Source organism: Pogoniulus pusillus, chromosome 33 (genome assembly GCF_015220805.1).
Source record: "Pogoniulus pusillus isolate bPogPus1 chromosome 33, bPogPus1.pri, whole genome shotgun sequence".
In the NCBI taxonomy this organism is placed as follows: domain Eukaryota; kingdom Metazoa; phylum Chordata; class Aves; order Piciformes; family Lybiidae; genus Pogoniulus; species Pogoniulus pusillus.
Genome location: NC_087296.1, coordinates 15,577,637 through 15,604,430, shown reverse-complemented (window position 1 = coordinate 15,604,430; position 26,794 = coordinate 15,577,637). Strand labels below are relative to the sequence as shown.

The following is a 26,794-nucleotide window of genomic DNA, read 5'->3' as shown; positions in this document are numbered from 1 at the left end:
ATTCCTCTGGTGAAATGTCACTCCTGATGAGAGCAGGGTTAGCAATGTGGACAGCACTGTGGCACTGGGGGTTGCTTAGTTTCAGAGGGTGTGAACTACAGCAGTTGCTTTAACATCACACAGCGCACTGCAGTCCCCTGAGCTGATTCCAGCTTCTTTGGGTTGCTGTGAGGAAGCTTTTCTGGAAGAGTGATGCAGGAATGATGTTCTCTGCAGTGGCTGTCCATGGAGTCAAGTGCCCTCAACTGAAGGACAAAGGAGAACATGTGTGGATGATCTGAGGCAGTCTGTTGTCCCAGGCAGACTGGGGTGATTTTCACAGGTGATTCCCTTGCAGTGACCTGCTCTGCAGTGACTGAAGCTGCTTAGGTTCCACACAACTCCTTGGCAGTGCAGTGCTGCTCACGTACTCCCTTGCTTAGCTGGAGCCCAGCAGCAGATTCTTCACACAACTGGTGGCAGCACAGCTGGGCTCTTGGGTGCAGCATTCCTGGCTGCTGGCTGTGATGGTGCTGCACTCACTGCTTGTTTGCTGTCTGGAGCCCTGGCTGAGCCTCCCGTGGGGCAGACTTTGCATCTGTGACCAGAGGAATGCTTTGCTGATTTTGTTTGTTCTGCTTAGGCTGAGGAGCTGGGAAGGTGACTAAGAACCAGTAGCTTTAAATGGCCATTTTTGATTGAGTCCTGTGAACCTTAGGCTATGACTAACCCCTCTGTGTCCTTTTGAAGTAAAACAGAGAGGTACAGGGGGCACTCAGCACTACAGTTCATACTCAGGAGCAGCTGGAGCTGCTGATTGGAGCAGGGCTCTGCTCCTTCTTCCTGTCAGAGATAAAAAGCCTTGCTGTTCTGCAGGGCAGGCCACATCATACTCACCTTGCCTGCTTGTCTGGTTCCTGCCCTCTGCAGGGCAGCCCTTGATGTTTGCTGCTGCTGTTGTTTCTCTCCATGGTGCATCTTCTCTGGAGGCAGCAGGCTGCAGCTTTATCAAACTGGGCAGTGTAATGGCTCTGCCTGGAAATGGAGCACTGAAGGGAACTGCAGCTGTGTGGCTGTAATGCAAGCTTCTGTGGTCCAAGTGAGGCTCCTGGAAGCAAAGGAGTAATAAACAGCAGTCACTGCATGCTTTGGGTGTGTTTCCCCCAAATTCATGCTTTTATGTTGTGGCCGCCTTAGGGCTTTGTGGGTTATGTGTTGATGCACTGTAAAGCTGCAGCAAGCTTGGTCATGGTTACTGGAGGGTTTACAGTTTGGTTTTCCAATGTTAATTAGAATGGAGATTGAGATGGAAGGGCAGAGGGCCGTAGGTGCAAGTGAAAGCTGGTGTCACGGCTAAGTGCTCAGAGGATCGTCCTCCTCTTCCCTTGTCTCATGCTTGGGATGGATGTGGTGCTTGGGCACTTCTCAGTGCTGCCAGGAAAGGTGGCTGCTCTGCAGTCTGCTCTTCATTTCCCTTCTCTTGGTTCAGACACCAGGTTCTACTCAATGCTTTGGATTTTTTATCTTTCCTTCTGCAACAATGCTGTGCTGTTGCAACATGTCAAGTGATGGCTAAGTCTCAGCTGGAAAGAACACTGGAGCATGTTCTTAGAGGCAAGAACAAGAGGGACATGGACCTGATGGAGTGGGTCCAGAGGAGGCCACAAAAATGATCAGAGGTCTGTAACAGCAAGGACAGGCTGAGGGAGCTGGGGAGAGTTCAGCCTGAAGAAGAGGAGGCTCTGGGGGGACCTAATAGCAGCCTGCCAGTGCCTGAAGGAGGCTACAAGCAGGCTGCAGAGGGACTGTTCCCAAAGGACTGCAGGGATAGGATGAGGGCAGTGGTTTAAAATGAGAGCAGAGCAGATTGAGATTGGATGTGAGGAACAAGTTCTGCACCAGGAGGCTGCTGGAACACTGCAACAGGTTGTCCTGGGAGGGAGTTGAGGCCCCATCCCTGGAGGTATTCAAGGTGAGGCTGGAAAGGGCTCTGGGCAGCCTTATCCAGTGAAGGATGTCCCTGCTGACTGAAGAGGAGGTTGGACTGGATGACCTCTGGAGGTTCTTCCAACCCAAACCATTCTATGATTTTATGTTTTGGTCTTATTGTATCACTTCACCTTTTTTTATTTAAAGATTGAAGCGTGCTGTATGTTCTGGGAGCAGAAGCAGCAGCTGTGCCAGCATGCACTTACCTGTGCTGACAAAACGTCTTTGCAGAGCTGGGTGAAAACCAAGGAAAGATGAGGAAAAGGAGGTGAAGCTCTCTTCTGTCACAGGCAGCCACGAGGCAGCTGTTAAGCAAGGGTAGTGTGCAATCCAGTGTGGGAAATAGGAGTTTATTTATGGAACTAACAGTATGGATTACAGATCTGGCAGGCACATCTCTCAGCTATTCCTACCTGTGAAAAATGGAATTCTTTACAGGGTCAATTTCACTACTGCTGGGCCTTATGGGGAGAAAGGGAGGCCTTTTACACAGATACTGTGACTGGTTTGTGTTATGCTTTATGGGTTCCTTCACTTGAGAGCTTGCACTGCCTAGATGTGGACCACTGTTTGCCTTAGCAGAAGTAAACAGGAGCTGACCCTTCAATGATTTTCTCTGTAGGAATTCAGGTTAGGTCTTGATTGTGTCTCTGGATCATCATTAACCATGGCTCAGCTGTCCCTGGATGTGTGACTGGTGTGAAACTGGCCCAGCAGCTTTCCTCAGCTCCTGGCTTAAGATAGCTGGATCAGGAATGCCACACAGAGGAGTGAAACCTCCTTGCTGATATGGTGCTGAGAGGATTGCCCCTTCCTAGGACAAGACTCTTTTCAGGTGGGAAGAGTCAGCTTCCTTTCTTTGCATGTGGGAGAGCAGTGCTGGAGAACATGTGTTTGGCACTGCCTAGTGCCCTCTGTGGTGGCTCATGGCCAGCCCCCAGCTGCCAAGGTGCTGAGCCTGCAGGGTGCGGTGTGGGCCCTGAAGGAGCTGAGCTTCATGATATGCAAACATCTACCCTGATCTTCAGTGCAGAGGCAGCTGCAGAAGCTCATGCGCCCCTGGTGGAGGCTGTCACCATGACCTGGTGACTGAAGAATGCCCACCTGCACATGGTGCCTGCCCTTTGCAGCTCCTGAGCAAAGTCCTCTGTGTACCCAAGGTACTTGAGCTCAAGTGTCAGACTTGGCACTGAAATGGAAGAAAACATGCCCAGGATCAAGTCAGATTCTCTTATGGGGTTAGTAGAGCCTAGAAGGACAGGAGAGACCTCTGGCAACCACATTGCTGCTGTCTTTTAGAGTTCCTTTGGAAGCTGGAGGAAGCAGGAAGTGAGGAGAAAATTGTGAAGGATGAGGTAACCTAGAAAGCCATCAAACCATGCCCTGATCTTTGGTCCTTGACTGTTCCCAGACTGTTTACAATGCAGAGCTAGGAGCTGGGCCTAAGCCCTCAGCTCTGCAGGACACTTGAGCATTTCTGATGGTTCACAAGGAACCAGAATAGCTGCTGGAGGCTTTTGTGCCACCTGGAGCCCCTGCAGAGGGGTGAGGGAGGTAGTGCCTTATGAATAGCAGCAGCAGCAGTGAAGCTGAGAGCATGGAGAGCTCTTATGAAAAGTAATCCCAGGTTTCCAGCAGTTTTGCTTTTCCCTTTCAGTGCCAAACCCAACTTCCTGGCTTCTTTCCCAAGTCACAGAACCATAGAACCGTTGAGGTTGGAAGACAGCTTTGGAGCTTACCCAGTTCAGCCACTCCTCCAGAGTTCACAGCCCCACCACTGCTGCTGACCACTGCCACTAAACTACCTCTGTCAACACCACGTCCATGCAGCTCTGAAACCCCTCCAGGGGTAGGGACTCCAGCACCTGCCTGGGCAGCCTGTGCCAGAGCCTGAGAACCCTTGCTGGGGGGAGATTGTTCCCAATACCCAACCTGAACCTTGAGAACTTGAGGCCATTTCGTCTCGTCCTGTCACTCATTACATGTGAGAAGAGACCAACTCCCACCTAGCTCCAGACTCCTTTTGAGGTAGCTTCAGAGAGAAATGAGGTTTCCCCTCAGCCTTCTTTTCTAGAGCTCCTATTACAAGAAAGGTCAGAAGGTGCTGGAAGGTGTCCGGGGAAGGGCCACGAGGATGATCGGAAGGCTGGAGCTGCTCTGCTGTGAGGAGAGACTGAGGGTGTTGAGGCTGTTCAGTCTGGAGAGGAGAAGGCTCTGAGGAGACCTTACTGTGGCCTTCCAGTATCTGTGGGAGGCTACAAGAAAGCTGGGGAGGGACTTTGTAGGTTGTCACGTAGTGACAGGGCTAGAGGGAACAGAGCAAAGCTAGAAGTGGGGAGATCCAGATTGCATGTTAGGAAGAAGTTCTTAAGTATAAGGGCGGTGAGAGAGTGGAACAGGTTGCTCAGATTGGTGATGGAAGCCTCATCCCTGGAAGTTTTTAAGGCCAGGCTGGATGAGGCTCTGGCCAGCCTGACCTAGTGTGAGGTGTTCCTGCCCATGGCAGGGCGGTTGGAACTGGATGATCCTTGAGGTCGGTTCAAACCCTGACAGTTCTGTGACTCTATGATCCAGGCAGTGTTTGAAAGCATTTTAATCAATAAAGCCTCCTTGAGTCCAGCTGGGTTTGTGACTCACTGCATTGTCATAGAATGGTCTGGGTTGGAAGAGACTTCTAAAGCTCATCCAGGCCAACCCCCTGCAGGCAGCAGGGTCATCCTTCACTGGATTAGGTTGCCCAGAGCCCTGTCCAGCCTCACCTTGAGTACCTCCAGAGATGGGCCCCAGCCACCTCTGTGGGCAACCTGTTGCAGTGTTGCAGCAGCCTCCTGCTGCAGAACTTGTTCCTCACATCCAATCTCAATCTGCTCTGCTCTCATTTCAAACCACTGCCCTCCTCCTGGCCCTGCAGGCCTTTAGGAACTACCCCTCTGCAGCCTGCTTGTAGCACCTTCAGGCACTGGCAGGCAGCACTGAGACCTCCCTGGAGCCTTCACTACTGTTGTGTCAGATGTCTGAGGGGGTGGAAGCTGCAGTGAGAGTCTCAGTGAGCCCAGGCCAGCCCTGAGAAGTGTCAGAGTCTCCAGATGTGCCTGGTTGTGCCTGTGCTCTTGGCAGTGTTTGTGCTGCTGTGGAGGAGCACAGAGGGTGGATCCCTTCAGCTCAGCCTGCAGCTCTGGGCTGCTGCTCAAGCTGTGATCAGTGTCAGCTTCTGCTCTGCCAACTTGCTTTGGGCTCTTTTATGAAGACAATTTGAGGAGGGCTGCTTAAAGTCTGTTGGCCAATATTGGCTTTCACTGCTCAGTCTTTTTTCAACTTGCTTACTTGACTAATCAGTATTTCACTGTGCAGTGTATCATGCCTCATCTGAAAAAGAAATGGAGAAGAGAAATGCTATTTTTTTTTCTCAATAATATCCTCAGTGTGAAAGATTGAGGTGCAAAAATTATAGGAAGGCCAGAAGAAGTGACAGCAATTTAGTGCAATTTAGTCCTTGGGTGTTTCTTTTTCATTGATAGTTGAAAGCTTGTTAGCTCTTTGCTGTCTCGACTTACAGGCTGCTTACTGAAATATGTTTTAATCTTGTGTTGAATCACAAGGCCTGGGACAGATTTCCCTCCGTCTGGAATTGTGCAGCTGGCCAGTGACAGAATCACAGAATGATGGGGTCGGAAGAGACCTCCAGAGGTCATCCATCCCTGCCGGAGCAGGATCATCCAGGGCAGGTCACACGGTGGGCAGGTCACACAGGAACGACTCCACAGCCTCTCTGGCTTTTCATTTCCTCTCAATTATCTCATTGTGCTCAGGTTTAGACGTAGGAGCTGTTTAGCTCAGGAGGCAGGTGTTTGAAACAGGGAGTTTGCTCCAGGGAGTTTCTGGGCTGAGAGCCTGTGAAGCACAAAGCTTTCTGCGCTGGCAGTTAGACGAAGCAGCTGCAGGTGGCAGCAGCGCACTGGAGCTGGTGCTGCAGAGCAGCTGCTGAGCTGGGGCTGCGCTTGTGTGCTTCTCCCTGCGGGCGGACCTGCGCTCACGGAGCTCCTCCGCTCCTGAATCAGGCAAGGCAGGGCCTGGAAGGAATAGGGTCCAGCTAGGGGCCTCTGTCTGATGGGGTTCCGCAGGGGTCAGTACTGGTACCAGTGCTGTTCAATATACTCATTAGTGACATGGACCCTGCCAGCAGGATGGCACCAAACTGGGAGCAGTGGTGACATCCCTCAGGCTGTGCTGCTATCCAGTGAGACCTGGACAGCCTGAAGAGTTCGGTGGGGAGAAATTAAATGAAACTAAACAAGGACAATGGTGGAGTCTGGCATCTGGGAAAGACCAGGATAGCTTGGGGACTGAGTTATTGGAGAGCCGTGCAGAGGACAGGGACCTGAGAGTTCTGGTGGGCAGAATGATGCCCATGAGCCAGTAATGTGCCCTTGTGGCCAAGGAGGCCAAGGGCATCCTGGGGTGCATTAGAAGGGCTGTGGTGAGTAGGTCAGAGAGCTTCTCCTGCCTCTCTGCTCTGGTGAGGCCACAGCTGGAATATTGTGTCCGATTCTGGGCCCTTCATCTCCAGAAGGACCTCAGGGAACTGCTGCCCAGAGCCCTCAAGCTGCTGCAGGCAGTGGAATCTCTCCTTTGAGGCCAGGCTGAGGGAGCTGAGGCTGGGAGCTGGCAGCCGAGGAGCCTGAGGGCTGCCCTCAGTGCTGTGCTAAAGATGTGCAGGGCAGTGTCAGGAGGATGCAGCCAGGCTCTGCCCAGGGTTGGCCAAGGGCAGCACAAGGGGCACTGGGGCCAAGCTGGAGCAGAGGAGGTGCCAGGGGAACAGGAGGGGAAACTTCGTCAGTGTGAGGGTGCTGGAGCTTGGAGCAGGCTGACAAGAGAGGTTGTGGAGTCTCCTGATTTGGGGAGGGCCACAGGAATACAGGGAAGAGAGGTCTGCTTCCAGCAGAGGCCAGGCAGTTGTGAGTGATTTTGTATATTTTTGGAGGGCTTTGTTGGTTTAGAAAATGTGAGGGGGTTAAGCTGTGATGAAGACCACTGAGGGTACTGCTTTTGCTGCTTTTTGTCATTGATGTGTCTGTTCACTTCTTGCCTTCTCATGTGACAGCAAAAACACCATGAAAGTGAAAATAAGCCTCAGATGCTGTCACTTGTATTCAAAACTAAGAGATGTGATGAGATAGAAGCCACTGGGGGATTTTTAGCTGTATGCCAGTTTGCAAAATGCAAGAATCTCCACATTAACAGCCTTGGACACCCTCACTCATGTGTGGTTTCACTTACTACAAACCCAGGAGTGTTTTGGATGCTGTCTGAAAGTGTTTGGTGTGAGAATGCCATACAGGCTTTCATAGGGCTTTCCCCAAAGTGACAGGAGTCAAAACCTGATCAAACCAGAGTGCTGCTTATTAAAATAATTACACATTACAGTTACTAATATTTGAAAGGCTTGGTTTGTAATTAGAGTGAAACTATGAAACTGAGGACTTTGAATGGGACTGTCCTAGCCAGACTCATGAACACATTGCTGGCCTGTAAAGAAGCCCCTGGGCTTTGTTTTTTGACATGACCAAACCTGTTCACCAGTTCTGGGACTTCTTAAGTGGAGTCTTTGCAGCAGGCTGGAAGAGTTTGGAGTCTTAGTTTCTGTCAACTTCAATGGCTTAGAATTGTCAAGGAAAAAAATGCATCAAATGAAGCAGGAATTGTCTGTGCCCCCATTACCCATTTCTCTTGCTCTTCACAACAGCTGCTGAAATCCAAAGAAATCCTGCATCAGTCGGGAACACCACAGGACACGCCCTGAGCTGAGGCCAAAACAGCTCGTGATACTTGACAGGGAGAGTTGAATTTCACTGCCTTGTAATAGGCTCCTGGGAGGTGCTGAGGTGAGTTTTGCTGGGCAGAGTGTTTGAACTTGCTGAGAGAGACAAATGTAAAGAAATTCTTGAAACTGAGATGTTGAGATGTGCTTTTTAAAATGAATCTTGGACAGGCTGTCAGCTAGAATCAGCTGCCTTCCCCTGCACACTGTCTGCAGGCCTGTAGTGATAGGACATGGGGCAATGGCTTCAAACTAGAGCAGAGCAGATTTAGATTGGATGCGAGGAGCAAGTTCTGCACCAGGAGGCTGCTGGAACACTGCAACACTTTGCCCAGGGAGGTGGCTGAGGCCCATCCCTGAAGATATTCAAGGAGAGGCTGGACCGGGCTCTGGGCAGCTTGATCTAGTGGAAGATGTCCCTGCTGACTGCAGAGAGGGTTGGCCTGGGACCTTTGGAGGCCTCTTCCAACCCAAACCATTCTGCTATTTTGTGTTTCAGTGCAGCTACAAAACCTCTGCTACAGTCAGCGAAGAGGAAGTGTCAGAAGCAGAGGGCAGGGTCAAAACCTGGCCCCCACCCCAGGCAATTTGTCAGGCTTGCCTGGGTGAGATCCACAAGGGAATGAACACATTGGTATTGTTTTGGTAGAGGTGATACTAGGAAGGGGGAGAGGGGAATGTCTTTTTATTGATGGAATCTATGGAAAATACATGTCTGCCAGAACCAGCAGGGAGGCCAGGCTCCAAGGCAGGTGCCATCCCTCTAGCTCATTCACCCTGTAGGTGGGCTGTGCTGAGTCCCAGTACCACCAGAGACAGCTGCTCTTCACCTCTGTGCATCACCCTAAGGACCTGTGTGATTTTTCTTTTTAATCTTTTTCCATTTACCTGCTTTCCACACTGATCTTCAGTGTCAGAAGTGCACATAAGCCCTTATGTTCTAACCTGAGGTGAGGAAAGGTGGCCAGCCTTCAGTGTGGACAATGCCATGCTGAGGCCATTGCACAGCAGGAAGAGCTGTGTGTTGGGCCAAAGGCAGTGACATTCATGGGGGGTCAGCAGGCAGGTTGCTTTGTGATACCCCAAGGTCAGGGCTCATAACGTCAGCCAGCTGCAATGCACGGAGTACCCTACCAGAGGCTGTGGATAGGTGAATGTACACAATAAATAGGATCTGGACATCAATTCACAGTTGATCAGGATAGAAAATGTTGGGAAGGACATATGGCAGTCCCTGTATGGAGGTGATCTATATGGTAAAGCTTTCCTGAGCTTTCACAGAATTGCAGAATCCATCCAGTTGGCAGAGCCCTCCAAGCTCACCCTAAACCCAGCACTGCAGGGTGAACACCAAACCATGCACCTGAGCACCAAGTCCAGGAATGGGCACTGCAGCACTGCCCTGGGCAGCCTGTGCCAATGTCTGACAACCCTTTCAGGGCAGAAATATTTATTGAGCTCCAGCCTGAGTCTCCCCTGGGGCAGCTTGGAACCATTGCCTCTGCTCCTGGCCCTTGCCACCAAGAAGCAGAGGCTGCCCCCTCCTTGCTCCAACCTCCGTGAAGGGAGCTGCAGAAAGCAATGAGCTCTGCCCTCAGCCTCCTCCACCTGCACACCCCCAGCTGCTCCAGGCCCTTCTCCAGCCTCACTGCCCTGCTCTGGACAGGCTGCAGCCCCTCAATGTCCTTCCTGCAGTGAGGGGCCCAGAGCTGAACACAGCACTTGCGGTGTGGCCTGGGCAGTGCTGAGCACAGGGGAATGGGCACCTCCTGTCCCTGCTGTCCACCCTGCTTCTGATTCAAGCCAGGATGCCAATGGCTTTCTTGGCCAGCAGGGCCCTGCTGGTTCATGTTCAGTGCCTGCCAACCAACACCCCCAGGTCCCTCCCCAAGCTGCGGCTTTCCAACCTCACATCCCCAAGTCTCTGTCTCCCCATGGAGTTGTTGTGAACCAGTGCAGGACCTGACACTTGACCTTGTTGAACTTCACACAATGAGCCTTGGCCCTTGGCTCTCACCTCTGCAGATCTCACAGGAAAGCTTTCTACCCTCTGTCAGATGGACACAGCCACCCAGCTTGGTGCCATCTGCAGAGTCACTGAGGGTGCCTCAGTGCCCTCACCCAGATTGTTGCTAGGCTGTCTCTTGCTGCACTCGTCTGTGTATTTAGCCTTTCCTTTCATGTTGGTGTGGATCTGAAGCATTACTGGGTTGTTTTCCAGTATCAGTGTTGATTTTTGGCTAATAGCTTCCCAGATAAAACATTTCTGTATGCACTTGGGAGGAGGAGGATGCAAAAGCAGGTAAAGAATTTGGGAAAGTATGAAGATTGGTAAAGGAGTGTGTGATGATATCAGAAGAGAAGAGACCAAATGAAAAAAAAAGCCAACTAAAACCCCCAAAGAAATCCCCACAGAGTGCTGCTGAGAAGGTTTTGTGTTACTTTTTCTTCTTTTAGACACTGCTGAGCTGCTGATGCATGGTGATGCTCAGCTGACCTAACAGCTGTTAGATCATAGGGAAAATAGGTCTCTCTGGATGTGTTTACCAGGAATTGACCTCTCATGGGCTGTGGCACTGGAGCTCTGTTAAGCCAACACACAGCAGAACACTTGGCTGCAACTTTCCCTCAGTTATTCTGCACTGAGAAGGAATTTGTATATCCAGCCCTGGGCCACCTCAGAATGGCTACGAAAAGCACATGCAGATATCCACAGTAGCTAGAAACTTAAAGCTGCACATAAGCAAACCAGGAAAAGATGAAGAACAGAAAAATCAAGATGAATAATGATGCTGTGCCACTAGCAACAGACCTTCTGTGGCTCTTGTCTGGAATCTGTGCTGTTGAGACTCAGCTGAAAGTGAAAGAGGAAAGCTGCCTGCTCTACACTCAAGCACCACTTTGCACCGCAGGTGTCATAAGAAACAGAAAATCCTCACTTGTTGGTGTCTAGCCACAAGGAGATCTCTGCTCTTGCTTCTCTTGACACCCCTCTGCTCCTGAAAGCACCAAGTGGGTTCCACCAGAGCTAACCCAAAGCAAAGGTCTCTGGTGACTCATCTCGTCCAGAGCTGACACCAGCACCACAGTCAGTCCCTGGAACATCCCAAACCAGTGAGGAACCACAAGGGGAGCTGATCTTTCAAACCTTCAAATCATGCCCTTACCTCCCTCCCTCCACCTTTTGACCCCTTCCTTCCCCTGACTGTTCTGCATGACTTCAGATGACTTTTGATGCACAAACCTAGCCCTCACCTCTGACCCCAGACACATTGGCCAGCTCTATGTGTGTGTGTGAGCAGCTCAGGAAGGCTTTTGGGTTTGATGCTGGTTGCTGAGAGTGGCTCCATTTGGAAGAGACCTCAGAGATCATCTACTCCAACCCCCTGCTATAGGCAGGGACACCTCTCAGCTGGACTTGGTTGCAGTTGAGAGGAGCATTCTGTGCTCCAGAGCCCAGTGAGATTTAAACAGATAAGCCACTGCTCTCTAATGAAGCTTTGCATTTGGTTTTCCAGGCAGCAGAAGCATCAGTACACCAACCAGCTTGCCAAAGAAACTGACAAATACATCAAAGAGTTTGGATCTCTGCCTGCCACCAGTGAACAGGTATGAAACCACAGAGCATGTCTCCTGGGGAGGATTTGCATGGCTTCAGCCCTGCCCAGCTGCTTCTCATCAGGCTCCCGAAGAGCCTTAGCTCAGCAAGGACACTTACAACCTAAGAATACTTTCTTGCAGTCCAGACTTGTTCCAAAGTTGATTTATGTATCAGGTGTAAGGCAGTTTGAAGTGGCAGGACCCAAAGCAATGCTCCCTGCCTCTGGCTTTGGGTATCTGGGATGATACTGTGATACATTGTAATCCTCTGCAGTGATGCTGAGTCTGACTCTGCAGGCTCTGTGACTGATTCCAGCAGCAAGGAATTGTGTTGAAACTGGGATTTTGTTATGATCAGCAAATCTCTTCTGTATCACAGAGGTCAGCAGATGTGCTGTGGTTTGTCCACAGGCTTTTCCCTTTTCAAGAGGAGTGGACAAGAGCTGTTACTAAAGCAGTCTTCAAACTGCTTCTTTTCCAGCTCTGTGTAAAATACCGGCAGGAGGCAAGGCGTGAAGTGGCTGCTGTCATTAGCACACTCCAGTCTGCTCTCCTGTGTTTTGTTGTCCTAGCCTAGGTAAGGATCATCCCAAAAAGCATGAACCCAGATTATTGTCATGCTCAGAACTTGCCTGGTCTGTGGCTGATTGCCAAGGAGTCCCTAGGAAGCAGTGAATTCAGATGGCGCACCAGGCGCCACGCCTCCTCCTTCTGGTGAGGTGCAAATTCCTCCTGGAGGTGCTGCAGCTTGGTCTCAGTGTGCTGCTGCTAGTTCAGGCAAAGTATGTTTGGGGTTTGTTAGGGCTTTGTGTTATTTGAACTGAAGAGTTGGCAGTGAGATGTTTTACTGTTTAATTTTGCTGCTTTTATCATCAAAGCTGCCTGGCTATGAAATGATAAACACAGACTGGAGAGTGTCAGGTGTGGAAGGTGGAAGGAAGGGTTGGTGCTGTGTAGGCACCTGGAAAATATGGTGGAGGATCTCCTCAATGCCCAATACTTCTCTTGACTCCCCTACATCTTAAAAGAAGCCTGGAAGGTTAGAGAACATCTTTGTAACAGCTTGTAAGGGAGGCTGTGAACCCCCTTCTGGCCGTGTGTCCCCACCCTTTCTGTCAGTCCATGTGAGGTTTCCTGCTGCTTCTCTTCTGCGCCTTGCCTCCTGCTCCTGTAGCGCCAGAGGAAGATCCAGAAGGACCGCCTGGTGGGGGAGTTCACCTCTGCGCTGACTAACTTCCAAAGGCTCCAGAGACAAGCTGCTGAGAAAGAAAAAGACTTTGTGGCCAGAGTGAGAGCCAGCTCCAGGGTGTCTGTAAGTACCACAGGTGTGCCATCAGACCCTCTGGGCAGTGCTGTTGGCAGTGCTTGGTGCCATGCTTCTCTCCACAGTACTGCTCACCAAAGCCCACAGCTGGCTGTGAGCCCTGCAGAAGGTGTGTAGCAAGATTTTGTAAGAAAGACTGAATCCAGTTCTCAGCATTTCCTCATGCACCCTCTTACCTTTTCCTTGCCCCTGGCCTCATGCCATAATCTTGCAAAAACAATTTCTGGGAGATTCTGAAATGCTTTTGCTGGAGCTTTAGATACTTATCTCCTACAGGGAGGAGCCACTTGCTAGCTGACTGCAGTCTTAGAGTGAAGAAGTGCTGAGGAGCTTGAGCTGTTGAGCTTGTTCTTGCTGTGTGGCAGTTGTGCCAAGTACACCTTGCCTTATCTGTTGGTTTCAGCAGGCAGCTACTGAGCCCAGTGGTTTTGTTTCTGTTTCATTTTGTGCATGCAGAAAGCAAAACCAGAGTGGGAACATATTATGGGAACTTGTTAAATCCTGTTTCAGTCTGACTTCTGTAAACCTGGTACCACTCAGTCTTTGCAGAAATGCTGCCAGAGCCATAATGTTCTGTCTGTGTCATGTAGGGTGGAGCTCCTGAAGACAGCAGCAAAGAAGGAACATTTGCCTCCTGGGACAGGTAGGCTGAATTTGTTAACAAGGCTTAGCCCACTCAGAGTGAGGATAAATGGTCTGCAAGGAAGCCAGCTGCTGATTTCAGTGACTGTTACTGGTTTCTTTTCCTGGAGGGAGCTAGGCTGGGTTGTGCAGCCAGGCTTTGTGTAGAGGCAAGTGTAGAGCAGAGGCTTTGGTAGGATAAATGGGGATTAAAAGCAGCAGTTCCCATCATCTGCTCCACCTTTTCCCCCTCATTTAGTTATTTCCTTTAAGCTGCCTTAAAACTGTTTGGGCTTTCTGAGCCCCAAACTTAAGTAAAGTCAAGCTGTGAGCAGAGTATAACTGGTGACTTGCAGTGGCATTTACTGGGGTATCTCCTGTTGCATTCCTGCTCTCAGAGAACTGCTGTTCACTCTGAGCTTCTGTTCTGTTGGCTAACTCGCTCAGCCTCGGATGGATGTAAACTTTGCAGTTTGTAATTCAGAAGAGACTTCGCCCTTGCAGTTATGCTTGGAATTTCCAGCCAGCGAGCTCAGTACTGTGTGCAGCATTGCTGGGGCAGCAGGCTCCTCGAGCAAAGGTGGAGCTGTTTGGCTCTTAGACCTTCTCTGGCAGCTACGCAGGCAAGGTTGAAAGTATGCACTGTGTGTACTTAGTTGTCCTTGTATTAATTTCTTATCCTGCCTGTGTTCAGTTCTGGGTGTTTCTCTTTGCTTTGATAGTCAAGCTCAAGCACAAGTGCAAGATGAAGAAATCACAGAAGATGACCTCCGGCTTATTGAGGAGCGAGAGTCTTCCATTCGGCAGCTTGAGGTAAGTCCCAGGGGTTTTAGGGCAGAATGGGCTTCTCTTGTTCCCAAAGACAACCACTGCAGAGTGGTGTGAGCATGGGCAGCAGACCTTCACCTTGGGAGGCCAGTGTTTATTTGCTGCTGCAGGTTTTTCCCTTCCAAATTGTAACTACTGCAAATCGCCTTTAGATGTGAGATGTGCATTAGAATTCCCCTGCAGGGAGGCCATGGCTCAGGGCCGTGTTTGACCTCAGAGGTTCAGTTCTGCAGTCAGGGAGTGCTCACACAGAGAGCGTAGCAGTCACTAACACAACCTCTTCCATAGTGGCTGGACATGAAGCCAAATGATTCCTTTCCTCCTAGGTATTCCCAGTCTGTTGGTCAGCATCCTCCTTTTGGTCACAGCCTTTGGCACACTTCTGAAATCACAGAGATTGTTTCATTCCAACTTTTGTAACCAAGGATTTGTCCAAAAGTTCAGAACGTTTGAAATCAAGATGTAAACCACACTAAAATCTGTTAAGTGTGATACCATACAGGCATGAAGAGACCTCTCTGAAAACACAATGAGTTTTTTTCCAGCCACATCTGTACCATGAAGGAGGATGCTGGCATTGAAGTTTATCAGGAGGTCTTGCTGATGATTGTGGCAAAGTCCATTCTGTGTATAAATTAGAATCTTAGAGTGGTGGTAGTTGGAAGGGACCTCCAGAGATTGACTCCAGCTCTCCTGCCAGAGGTCACACAGGAACACCTACATGTGGGTTTTGACTGTCTCCAGAGAAGGGAACCCCACAGCCTCTCTGGGCAGCCTCCTCCAGGGCTCCAGCACCTTCACACTGACAACATTTCTCCTTATCTTGAGGTGGAACTTCCTGGGTTCCATTTTGTGTCCATTGCTCCTTGTCCTATCCCAGGACACCACTGCACAGAGCCTGTCCTCTGCTTCTTGTCCCCCACCCCTCAGTTACTTGTAACCATTGTTCAGATCCCCTCTCACCCTTCTCCTCTCCAGGCTGAAGCACAGGGCTCTCAGTCTTTGCTCTTCCTAGCCTCCATTGGACTCTCTCTAGTGTATCCCTGTTGCTTTTGAACTGGGGAGTACTCTAGATGTGGCTTACCGGGGCAGGAGAACCTTCCTTGACCTGCTGGCCACACTTTTCTTACTACATCCCAGGAAACCATTTGCCTTCTTGGCCACAAGGGCACATGGATAGCTTCTTGTCCACGAGGACTCCCAGGTCCTTCTCCATAGAGCTGCTTCCCAGCAGGTCGCCCTCACATGTGCTGGTGCAGGAGGCTGTTCCTCCCCGGGGGCAGGACTCTGCTGTTACTCTTGTTGAAACTCATGAAGTTCCCCTGTGCCCGGCTCTGCAGCCTGTCCAGGCCTGGCTGAAGGGCAGCACAGCCTGAGGGGTGTCAACCACTGCTCCCAGTTTGGGGTCATCAGCAAACAGGTTGAGGGTCCACTCCGTCCCCTCATTCAGTTGTTGAGGCAGATGTTGGTTAAGCCTGGATCCAGTACTGACTCCTGAGGAAGAATACTAATTGCAGGTCTCCAGCTGGACTCTGCACCTTTGATCACAACCCACATTTTTCAATAACGTCCACCTTGCCAATCTACATTAACTCAGTGATTGAACTAAAGCTGTCAGCCACTGACTGCATGTGCAGTGCCATATGGCATTGTCACTGTGTCCCAGTCAGGTGGTGACAGCACAGTGTTACACAGAGGCAAGAGCCTGGCCATGCTGCACTCTGGGAGCTGTGGTGCTTACGGCACACCTGTGTTTGTTTAATAGGGGTGCTGGTATCATTGAAGGGTTTGGGTTGGAAGGGGTCAGAGGTCATACAGTCCAACCCCCCTGCAGTCAGCAGGGACATCCTCAGCTAGATCAGAGCCATGCTGAGCCCAATCTTTGAACATCTCCAGAGAGGGGGCCTCAACCACCTCCCTGGTCAACCTGTTGTAGTGTTCCAGCAGCCTCCTGGTGCAGAACTGATGTGGGTTAGGAACTTCCCCTCCACTATTTGAAATTTCCCAGTCCAGCTCAGATGCTTGGCAGTAAGATGAAGCTATACTAACAGCACAGCAAAGTCCACAATCAGATATACACAACATTTACAGGTATGTACAATTAAAATTAGAAATAACACAGAAATGCAAACTTCCTCCCAAAGAAACTGCCCAGAATGGCTCAAAGCTACCTCCCCTTTCTCCCTCTCTATGTCGCTTCCCAGCCAGAAACCAAAACAAGCACGTCAGCAAAGCTCATGTTGTAGTTGTTACCTGAGATTAGAGTGGAGCTGTCAGAGCGGATGGAAGGAGAAATGAGTAGGGCAATGTCCCAGGACAGAGTGAGGGAAGATTATTTACATTTTAGCTTTTTATCCCTCTCAGCAGAGCAATGAATGATACAGACATCATCATTATTCTCTTTTCACAACCAGTCAGCTAATTTATCTCATTAAAATATTCCAGTTAGCCTTAAAGCAGCACAAGAACTTGTTCCTCACATCCAATCTCAATCTGCTCTGCTCTCACTTCAGACCATTGTCCCTCGCCCTGTCCCTGCAGGCCTCTGCTTCTTGTCCCTTCCTTCATGTAGCCCTTTTCAGGTACTGGGAGGCTGCTCTGAGGTCTCCCTGGAGCCTTGCCTTCTCTAGGCTGAACACACCCAGCTCCATCAGCCTGCATGTACTTGTATTAAACTGATGAAGTTCCCACTGCCTAGAAGGGGGAAACCTCACCCCCACCTTCAAAAAGGGAGATAGGGTAAACCTAGGGAACTACAAGCCTGGCAGTCCTTGCCTGACAAGGGAGCAGATCCTCCTGAAGACTCTGCTAGGGCAAGCCCTGGAGACTCTCTGCTAGGAGAACCAGGAAGCAATGGGTGGCAACCAGTGTGGCCTCAAGCAAGGGCAAACCCTGCCTGGTGAACTTAGTGGCCTGTTGTGGTGGAGTTGCAGCACCAGCGGGCAAGGGAAGAGCAGCTGATGGCATCTGCCTGGAGGTCTGTAAAGTGTTTGACACTGTCCCACATGACATCCTGATCGACAAAGTGGAATAGCATGTATTGAGGGGTGGCCAGAGTCTGGATGAGGGACAGTGGGATGGAGGCACCCTCAGCAGGTTTGCAGGTGACACCAAGCTGTGTGGTGCAGCTGACACCTTGGAGAGAAGGGATCCATCCAGAAGGACCTGGACAGGCTGCAGAGGTGGCCCCAAAGCAACCTCATGAAGTTCAACAAGGCCAAGTGAAAGGTCCTGCTTGTCTATCCTCATGAGACCCCAGCTGGAGTGCTGCATCCAGCTCTGGAGCCCCCAACAAAAGGAGGAGATGGAACTGTGGTCCAGAAGAGGCCATGAATATGATCGGAGGGCTGAAGAACCTCTACTACAGGAAAGTTGGGGAGGGATCATTTATCTGTTGACAGAACACAGGGCAATGGTTTGAAACATGGCAGAGCAGATTGAGACTGTGGGTTAGGAAGAAATTCTTTGCAGTGAGGGTGGGGAGACACTGGCACAGGCTGCCCAGGGAGGCTGTAGATGTCCTCTGCCTGGAGGTGTCGAAGGCCAAACCAGATGAGGCCTTGAGCAACCTGTGCTGGTAGGAGGTGTCCCTGCCCATGACAGGGGGTGGGCACTGGGTGGTCCTGAAGATCCCTTCCAAGCCAAACTGTTCTCTGGACTGGGCTAAATGTAAAGCTTTATGCAATTTTTATCCTGGGCTTTTCCCTTCAGTTCTGCCAGCACCAGGGTGCCTGGAGTGCCCTCAGTACTGACAGCCCCAGCTTGCCACGGGAATCCTGCTTGCTTGGTTCGGTGGTGATTAAGTTGGGCTGGTACCAGAAAGCCCCCTGCAGACACAGGGCTGTAAGGAGTGGTGGCTGTGTCCATGGAGCAGGAGCAGCAGCTTTACAGGTGCTGGAATTTGTTGTGTCAGCTCACAGAGTGATTTTTCTCTTGCAGGCAGATATCATGGACATAAATGAAATCTTCAAAGATCTGGGAATGATGATTCATGAGCAGGGTGATGTCATAGGTAAGTCCACTTCAGAGCATCAGAGGGGTTTTTTATTCCTGTTTCTCCACAGAGCAGCAGTCTAGGGCTGCCTTTTCCTGGAAGCATTCCTCTGACGGCAAGAGAATTATGGAACAAATCAAACACAGTCTCAGTGTGAGGACCCTGGCCAAGGCAGTAAGAATACACTAAGGAAATGTGTTTAAAATGTATTTTAAAACCTTCTGTCACCTTCAGGTGTGTCAGATGTCTGTAGGAGTAGTGTAGCTGCTTGAATCCATCTGGGGAGCTTTTGTGTGTGACTGCTGATGTACAGGCACAGCTGCAGCACAGCTTCCTGCACTGCCCTCCAAGTGGAGGTTTATCCTTTGAACAAAATGTGATTGCAAAAGGTATTTCCTGAGTCTGCTGCTAAGCTCTGCTGTCGTCTATGTCCAGGCATTGTCAGGGCTTCTTCTACTACCAAGAATCTGTTCAGTAACTTCAGGGGGAAAAAAAACACCAACCTTCTGTGTTATGTTGATAGAAAATCAAGGAGAGCTGTGCCTCCTGGGGTGCATCTGTTTCTTCTGACCCTGTAGGCCTTAGGACTGTTTTATTCTGAGCAGAGGGTTGGGAGTTGGAAGACAACTCACACTGACACACAACAAAGAAAAAATTAAAACTGTAGAGCTATTGCAAGTTGGCATGCAAGGGTCAGGCCTACATCCAGAAGAATGGAGTTGCCAGTGGCCTGAATTGAGCCACTCATTGCCTGGCCAGCTCTGAAATTAGCTCCCACGGGAGTATAGGAAGGGTCACACCTCCACAGTGCAAGGTGTAGGTGTTTGGGTGTTGGTGAAGACACCAGCAGGTGGCAAGCAGCTCTGATGTGCTCCCAAAGTGTCTTGAGCATCCCAAAGCTTTGGCTGCGTTCTGACTAACCACAATTTGAACTCCTTCCTTTTAAATTGAAGACAGCATAGAAGCCAACGTGGAAAGTGCAGAAGTACATGTGCAGCAAGCAAACCAGCAGCTCTCGAGAGCAGCAAACTACCAGGTAATGGCACTGCCAGCTCCAGTGCTCTGTGACTGCCCCTCCTCAGAGCCTGACTTCCACTTCCTTGTGCCGATCAGGTTTGGTTATCAATTTCTTTCAGGCTTGCAGACTTAATACAGATTGGTATTAGGCTGCAGTGGTATTTCTAGGTCAGTGTGAAACAAAAGTTAGTGACCTCTGGAAGCTTTGGGTTCCCTGTGAAACCAGCAAGCCTGTTTCAGAGCACCTGGAGTTAAACCTTCATTTAAAAAACAACACAAGCCCCAAACCCTTTCTTTTTCAGCTCAGGAAGTAGGAGATTCTTGTATATGGAGATTAAAGATCACTGGAGGAGCAGGGAAGTCTCCTGAAGATGCTGCCACCTAATACCAATTATTGTTGTCTGAAGTCTTCTCAGAGCTACAAATATCCAACTTCTGTTAATTGCTGCCCCAATGCTAGAAGCAGCTTTCAAACTTCTCTGGAGAGCCTTTAAAATATCTTTAACTGCCAGTTCTTCAGAACAGTTCTGAAACTTATTAGAATCTGATTAATCTTATTAGCAAACAATCTTCCCTCTTAAGTCAGAGTTAGTCCTTTTTAAATCCTCATGTGTGTTCGAAACAGGCAGGACAGCAACTCAGTGACAGAATGTCTGAAGGGTTTTCTGCTGGTTTTGGGAGTGGGAGCAAGCAAGGACTGAACAAGCAATCATCATAGCCTGGCTTTGCTTCTGAAGCTGTGGCATGCAACCGCAAGTCTCCATTGGTATTGTCCATGGGCTATCAGCACAGGCCAGGGCTCATTTACTTCCTGGGGTATGCTCTGAGCTTACATTGCAGTGGCAGCTCTAACTGGGGCTGCAGTCAGGTCTTTCTCTTTTTCTTCTTGTATGTGAGGACTTGAAAGTAACTTTGTGAATAGATGCAAAATCCTCTTCCAGATGTCTAAACATACAGTCTGCTGCCCCTTGTGTTGGTACAGGAATAGTCTTTAAATAGCCTTTTCATGCAGGGCCACCAGGGCATTAAGCCCAGGCAGCATGGGCTCATGAAGGGCAGGTACTGATTGACCAACCTGATCTCTTTCTGCAACACTCCCCAGGGAGGTGCTGGATTCCCTACATTTGGTCCAGCTGCCAGGGTGGTGGCCCAGCTCATTTCAATTGTATTCTTACCCTGAGAAGTTGGACTGGATGATCCTTGAGGTCACTCCCAACCTGATATTCTATGAATCTGTGATCAAGGTGCTGCTGAGTGGCACTGTGTCCCGCAGTAGCATCCTGAAAGACCTGGCTTCTCATGGCTCGGCTGGGTGGAGGCTTTCCTGGGATAAGATCTGGCTGGCTGGGCCCAAAGGGTGCTGGGGAATAGAGTTAAATCCAGATGGCAGCTGATCACCAGTGGTGTCCCCCGGAGCTCAGTGCTGGGCCAGTCCTCTTTAATGATCTGGGCGAGGGCATTGAGGCACCCTCAGTAATTCTGCAGTTGACGCCTGGGTGGCAGTGTTGATCTGCTGGAAGGTGGAAGGTTCTGCAGAAAGACCTGGCCAGGCTGGACTCATGGGCTGAGGTCAGTTGCATGATATTCAACAAGGCTGAGTGTTGGGTGCTGCACTTGGGTAGCATTAACGCCATGAAGTTTCCAGGCTTGGGCCAGAGTGGCTGCAAAGTTGCCTGATGGGAAAGGATCTGAGAGTGTTGGTTGATAGCAGCTGAACCTGTTTGTGCCCAGGTGGCCAAGAAAGCCACCAGCATTCTGACCTGGATCAGCAACAGTGTGGCCAGCAGGAGCAGGGCAATGGTTGTCCCCTTGTACTCAGCACTGGCAAGGTCACCTTGAGTCCTGCATTCAGTTTTGAAGGATTCTGAGGGGCTGGAGCAGGTCCAGAGGAGGGTAAAAAAGCTGGGCAAGGGTCTGGAGAAGAGGGCTGGGGAGGAGCAGCAGAGGGGACTGGTGGTGTTTAGTGTGGGGAAGATGAGGCCTAGGGAAAACTTTCTGTCTCTACAACTACTTGAAAGGAGGCACCAATTTGTCCCTGGAGAGGTTTAGGTTAGACATTAGAAGAAACTTCTTCCTTGAAATGGTTATTAAGCACTGGCACAGACTGCCCAAGGAGGTGGCTGAATCCCCATCCCTGGAGGTGTTGCAGAGACAGTTATGGTGGTTTAGCACTAGCCTTGGTACAGCCAGAGAATAGTTGGACTGGATGATCTGAAAAGGCTTCTCCAGCTGATACGATTCCACTTTTTAATGAGCTTTCTAGCAGACCAATTCTACCTCATCTGCTGTACAGATTCCTTGTCCATTGTCCTCTGTGGTCACTTGCTCTGTCCCTTTGTCTTTCTCTCATCCATTCCTGTCTGTACATACCGTGCCACTGAGCTCACCCTGCTGAATGCCACAGCCATGGAAGTAACTGCTGGGTGAGGCAGCTTTTCTGTTCTCTCCAACGACTTGCCCTGTTGTTGGTAAGAACACAGCTCATATAGACTGCAGGAGCAGTGGGACAGTGGCAGCACCTCAGGAGTCTTCTGCTCTGGTGGTGCACTTTCCAATCTCCTTGGTGGTTCCTCTTTCGGCAGCAAAAGTCGCGCAAGAAGATGTGCATCCTGTTGGCCATCCTGGGCGTTGGAGTGCTGCTGCTGGTCCTGATCTTCTCGTTATATGCAAGATAAGTGGCTGCAGGAAGTGGTGGGATTTGCCATTCTGTGATGAAAGGAAACAGTTTGCTGATTGTGGAGCCAAGTAAAATAATGATTCTGTTCTTCGCACTTTGTCAGACGCTTTTGTTGGCACCTGAGAAGTGCTGCTGTCTGTGTCACTGCCTGCCCTGCTGAGTGCTCTTACCACAGTCAGGTCACAGACTGTTCTGTGAAGAGGTTTTTATGTGTAAGTGAAGATTTAGGGGGGTAATCAAAATCCTAATCATTCATTTTGACAGGGTGGTTGTTGCCAAAACGAACTTCTGAACTGCTGCTTAAGGCCATGGATTTGCATCGCAGAATCGATTTTTAAGTTAGAAATGTCCTCATCTCTCCCTGCCAGCCCCCTCCCCTGCCCAGCCAGTACAGGTGACTCAGAAAATAAAATGTTGGTTGCTGAAGTGGCTGTGATCTGTCTTTTGTAAGTGAAGCCTTTGAATCAAGTCTCCATGTTGCCTGAGAATTTTAACCATGCAATCACAATAAAGGTCTTTTAAAGAGTCCATTCTGGCATTTCCTTTTTTCTGAGCCCATCTCCACAAGCACAGCTTTCAGCTCTCCCTTCAGACACCAGGGCAGCTCCTCCAAAAGCTCCAGAGAATTACAGCTCTGCTGGCTCCTCAGCACAGAGGGGCCTCTGTTCCTGTGCTGTGCTTCCTACAGGTGATGAAGATGCTCCTGGGTCTTGCATTCCTGCCTCTGTGAGCCCAGCCTCAGAGGAAAGTCTGCTTTGCTCTGCTCTGTGTGGCTGCTAGCAGGGGGTGACAAGGGGGTGCCACCTTTACAAGCTTTGCTCTGTGTGGCTGCTGGCAGGGGGTGCCACCTTTACAAGCTCTCCTTCAGTGCAGCGTGAAGCATTTGAGGACTTGGGAACCCATGCGGTGGGGAGGAGGTTTGTGCTGCTGTCTTTGGGTTCCAAAAGCAATGGAGAAGTTCATGGTTGCATGGTTCTGGTGTATGGAACATGGGAAACATCTCACACTGAAAGGGGAACATGTGGTGAGATCCCGGCAGCTGTGTTCCTGTAGCTGAGAGTGAGGCTGGGACTCCATTTACCCTTGCTTGTTAAGCATCCATTAGGTCAACTTTGGGCCACCACCAGCTGTGGTGGGGCTGGATCTACTGATGCTCCTCTCCCTCTACTCTGCCCTGGTGAGGCCACATCTGGAATATTGTGTCCAGTTCTGGGCCCCTCAGTTCAAGAAGGACCTCAGGGAACTGCTTGAGAGAGTCCAGCCCAGAGCCACAAAGCTGCTACAGGCAGCGAACATCTGCTCTGTCATTATGAGGGTGACAGAGCCTTGGAGCAGGTTGCCCAGAGACATTGTGGAGTCATCTTCTCTGGAGACTTTCCAAACCTACCTGGATGTGTTTCTGTGTAACCTACCCTGGCAGGGGTCTTGGACTCATCTCCAGAGGTCTCTTCCGAGCCCTCGCATTCTGTGATTCTGTGCTGCCTTTTTCATTTCCAGACTACACCAGCCTGGCCTAGCAGAGCAGTCAGCACTGTGGCTGAGCAGCTCTCACTAGTGACCTGTCTAAACTTGACTTTGGAAGTTTCTTGAGCTTCGTGTTTGCACTCTTTACACTCTTGCAGACAGGTGTAGAGGAGCAGCTTGATCTCACTTGCCCAGGAGAATCTTTGCTCAGTTGCAATATCTAAAACCTGCTTCTGTCATGACTACCTTACTCTGCTGCTCTGCTGGGGAAGGGAAAGCAGCAATTCAGCAGCAGGTCTTTAGCCTGGGAAGGTCTGTCCCTGCTTGACACTTGTCACATCCATTGTCCCAGGTTGGGAACTATAGGGGTAAAAATCCTCTAGGGACTAGAAGATTGTTATTCAATCCCCCAATTCTGCTATCTCTTTATAAACTCAGGGTGGGGCCAGCTTGCTCTCTTTTCCTCCTCCAGCCCTGTGTCAGGCAGCAGCTGCTTTGATCGGGACAGACATGTAAGGAGCAGCCCTGTTTTGGGACCTCCAGGGACTTGTGTTTAGGCCTATGATGGCAGAGGTGTTGAGGGGCGGAGGATTGGAGCACTGGAGATAAAGATTTAGTTTTGGGTTGGGGGAAAATTAAAGGGGGTTGCTATGGAAGTTGTACCTGCTTTGTAATTTCTCTCTCTTCAAATAGAATTCTATTTTCTCTCCTATTCATTTGAGAACTTCATTCTGTTGGCTCTTTAAAAACCCCAATATCTATATTGATTGCAGCTTGCTTGGCTTTTTCCTATGAGGTGCTTACAGGATCACAGGATATTAGGGGTTGGAAGGGACCCAAGGAGATCATCGAGTCCAACCCCCCTGCCAGAGCAGGTCAATCCTATCTAACACAGATCACAGAGGAACACATCCAGACAGGCCTTGAAAGGCTCCAGAGAAGGAGACTCCACAACCTCTCTGGGCAGCCTGTGCCAGTGCTCTGGGACCCTTACAGTAAAGAAGTTCCCTCTTGAGGCAGAACCTCTTTTGCTGCAACTTACACCCATTGCTCTTTGTCCTATCCCAGGGAGCAGAGCCTGTCCCCCCACTCCTGGCAGCCTTTAGATACTTACAAACATTTATCACATCCCTTCTAAGTCTTCTCTTCTCCAAACAGTCTCAGGTCCCTCAGCCTCTCCTCCTCAGCCATGCCCTCTCCTTATCATCTTCCTAACCCTCCCCTGGACCCTCTCCAGCAGATCCCTGTCCCTCTTCTGGGAAGCCCAAAATTGAACACAGTATTCAAAATGAGGTCTCCCCAGGGCAGAGTACAGGAGGAAGAGAACCTCCCTTGATCTGCTGGACACACTCCTCCTAATACACTCCAGGATCCCACTGGCCTTCTTCTTGGCCACAAGGGCACATTGCTGTGCCATGGGGAACTTGTTAGCCATCAGGACCCCCAGGTCCCTCTCCACAGGGCTGCTCTCCAGCAGTCACCTCCCAGCCTGTCCTGGTGCAGTTTATTATTCCACCCCAGGTGCAGGGCTCTGCACTTGTCCTTGTTGAACCTCATCTGGTTCCTCTGTGCCCAGCTCTGTCTGCCCAGGGCTCTCTGGATGGCAGCACAGCCTGCAGCTGTATCAGCCAAGCCTCCCAGCTTGGTGTCAGCAGGAAACTTGCTGAGCAGACTCTGTCTGTCTGTGCCCTCATCAGTGTCATTGATGAAGCTGTTGAACAGGACTGGCCCCAGCACTGATCCCTGGGGGACTCCACTGGTTACATCTGTCCAGCTGGACCTGGCACCATTGATCACCACCCTCCAAACTCTGCCTTGCAACCAGTTCCTAATCCACCTCACTGCCTGCTCTTCCATCCCACTCTTCCTCAGCTTGCTCACTAAAATGTCATGTGAGACGGTGTCAAAGGCCTTGTTAAGTTGAAGCTTACCAAGTTGGAAGAGTAGTGCTCCTCTGGGGATGAAGTTGTGTCTTCACCTTCTGTCCCGAGTCTGTCCAGCAGTAACTCCAGAGCAGAGCTCCTGCATAAAGCTTCATCCCAGGCTGGAGCAGCAATTCCTAATGACCTAAGGAATTCTGTGAGTTGCACAGTGTTGCGTTTCTCAGTCCCCTGCTGAGTGGGTCCTGTTCTTGCATGTCTGATTTGTCTTCCTGCCTTCATTTTCCACAGACAGCTCTTCCTGATTGCCACCAGTTTGGCTGCCCTCTGTTGCAGTGCTTGGGGCACTGCTGGGCAGAAGGGTGCTGCAGAGAGCCATGGTTCATGCCCAAACTCTCTCAGTCTCTCCTTACAGCAGAGCAGCTCCAGCCCTCTGCTTATCCTCGTGGCCATTCTCTGGACACCTTCCAGCACTTCCATAGACTCCATAGCCCTCTTGTGGCAGGCGCTCCAGAACTGGATGCAGTACTCCAGGTGAGGTCTCACCAGTGCAGAGTAGAGGTGGAGAATCACTTGCCTGGCCCTGCTGCCCACACTGCTGCTGCTGCAGTCCAGGCTCTGGTTGCTCTCTGGGCTGCCAGAGTGGCACGGAGGGGATTCTGCTGCCTATGCCGATTGTGGCGGAGGGGAGAAATTAATTGGGGCGAGAGGATATTCCATCAAAATAGATATTTATTAACTTCAACATTCTGAACTCTGCCCACCCCCAACTGCTGTAATTTAATACTAAAAGGATCCTACACGGTTATGAAAGACATTCTAGGATTAATATCCAACCATCACTTATTAATAACTAGCAAACAGTTCAAACTCTACACAGAGAAAGGAGTTTTTCCCTGCGGCAAATACAGCTTGGGGTCTATACGTTGCTTTCCCAGCAGGTGGGCTGAAAGCTCTTTCTGCTCCATGGTAGGAGGCAATAGAAATTACAGAGGCATTAAAGCATTCACTTACAAATGTTATTAATTATCAATCACCCTCCTCTGGAGTGAGTCCAGAGACCACAAAGATGAGCCCAGGGCTGGAGCAGCTCTGCTGTGAGCACAGGCTGAGGGAGCTGGGGGTGTGCAGCCTGCAGAGGATAAGGCTTCAGCAGGACCTTAGAGCTGCCTGCCAGTGCCTGAGGGGATCCTGAAAGAAGGCTGCAGAGGAATTTTCCTGAGGTCTCTGGATCCAGGCCAAGGGCGAATGGTTTGGAGCTGAGGGAGAGCAGGGTTAGACTGGAGCTGAGGAAGGAGTTCTTCAGTGTGAAGGTGGTGAGACTCTAGCACAGGCTGCCCAGGGAGGCTGTGGATGCCTCCTGCCTAGGGGTGCTCAAGGCCAGGCTGGATGAGGTCTTAAGCAACCAAGTCCATCTGAGAGGTGTCCCTGCCTATAGCAGGGGGTTGGAGTAGATGATCTCTGAGGTCTCTTCCAAATGGAGCCATTCTCAGCAACCAGCATCAAACCCAAAAGCCTTCCTGAGCTGCTCACACACACACACGTAGAGCTGGCCAATGTGTCTGAAGTCATGCAAAACAATCAGGGGAAGGAAGGGGTCAAA

At 50.4% G+C, this 26,794-nt stretch overlaps 1 protein-coding gene across 1 annotated transcript; it reads left to right on the top strand.

Moving 5' to 3' along the window:
* Positions 1–7,797: 7,797 nt before the first annotated feature.
* On the top strand, positions 7,798–22,375 carry STX7 (syntaxin 7; the record flags this gene model as incomplete). Its single annotated transcript, XM_064170128.1, has 8 exons — positions 7,798–7,850; positions 11,305–11,395; positions 12,561–12,698; positions 13,301–13,353; positions 14,054–14,144; positions 18,099–18,171; positions 19,107–19,189; positions 21,753–22,375. Coding segments are annotated over 8 exons (675 nt in total), but the record flags the coding sequence as incomplete, so codon positions are not given.
* Positions 22,376–26,794: the final 4,419 nt, after the last annotated feature.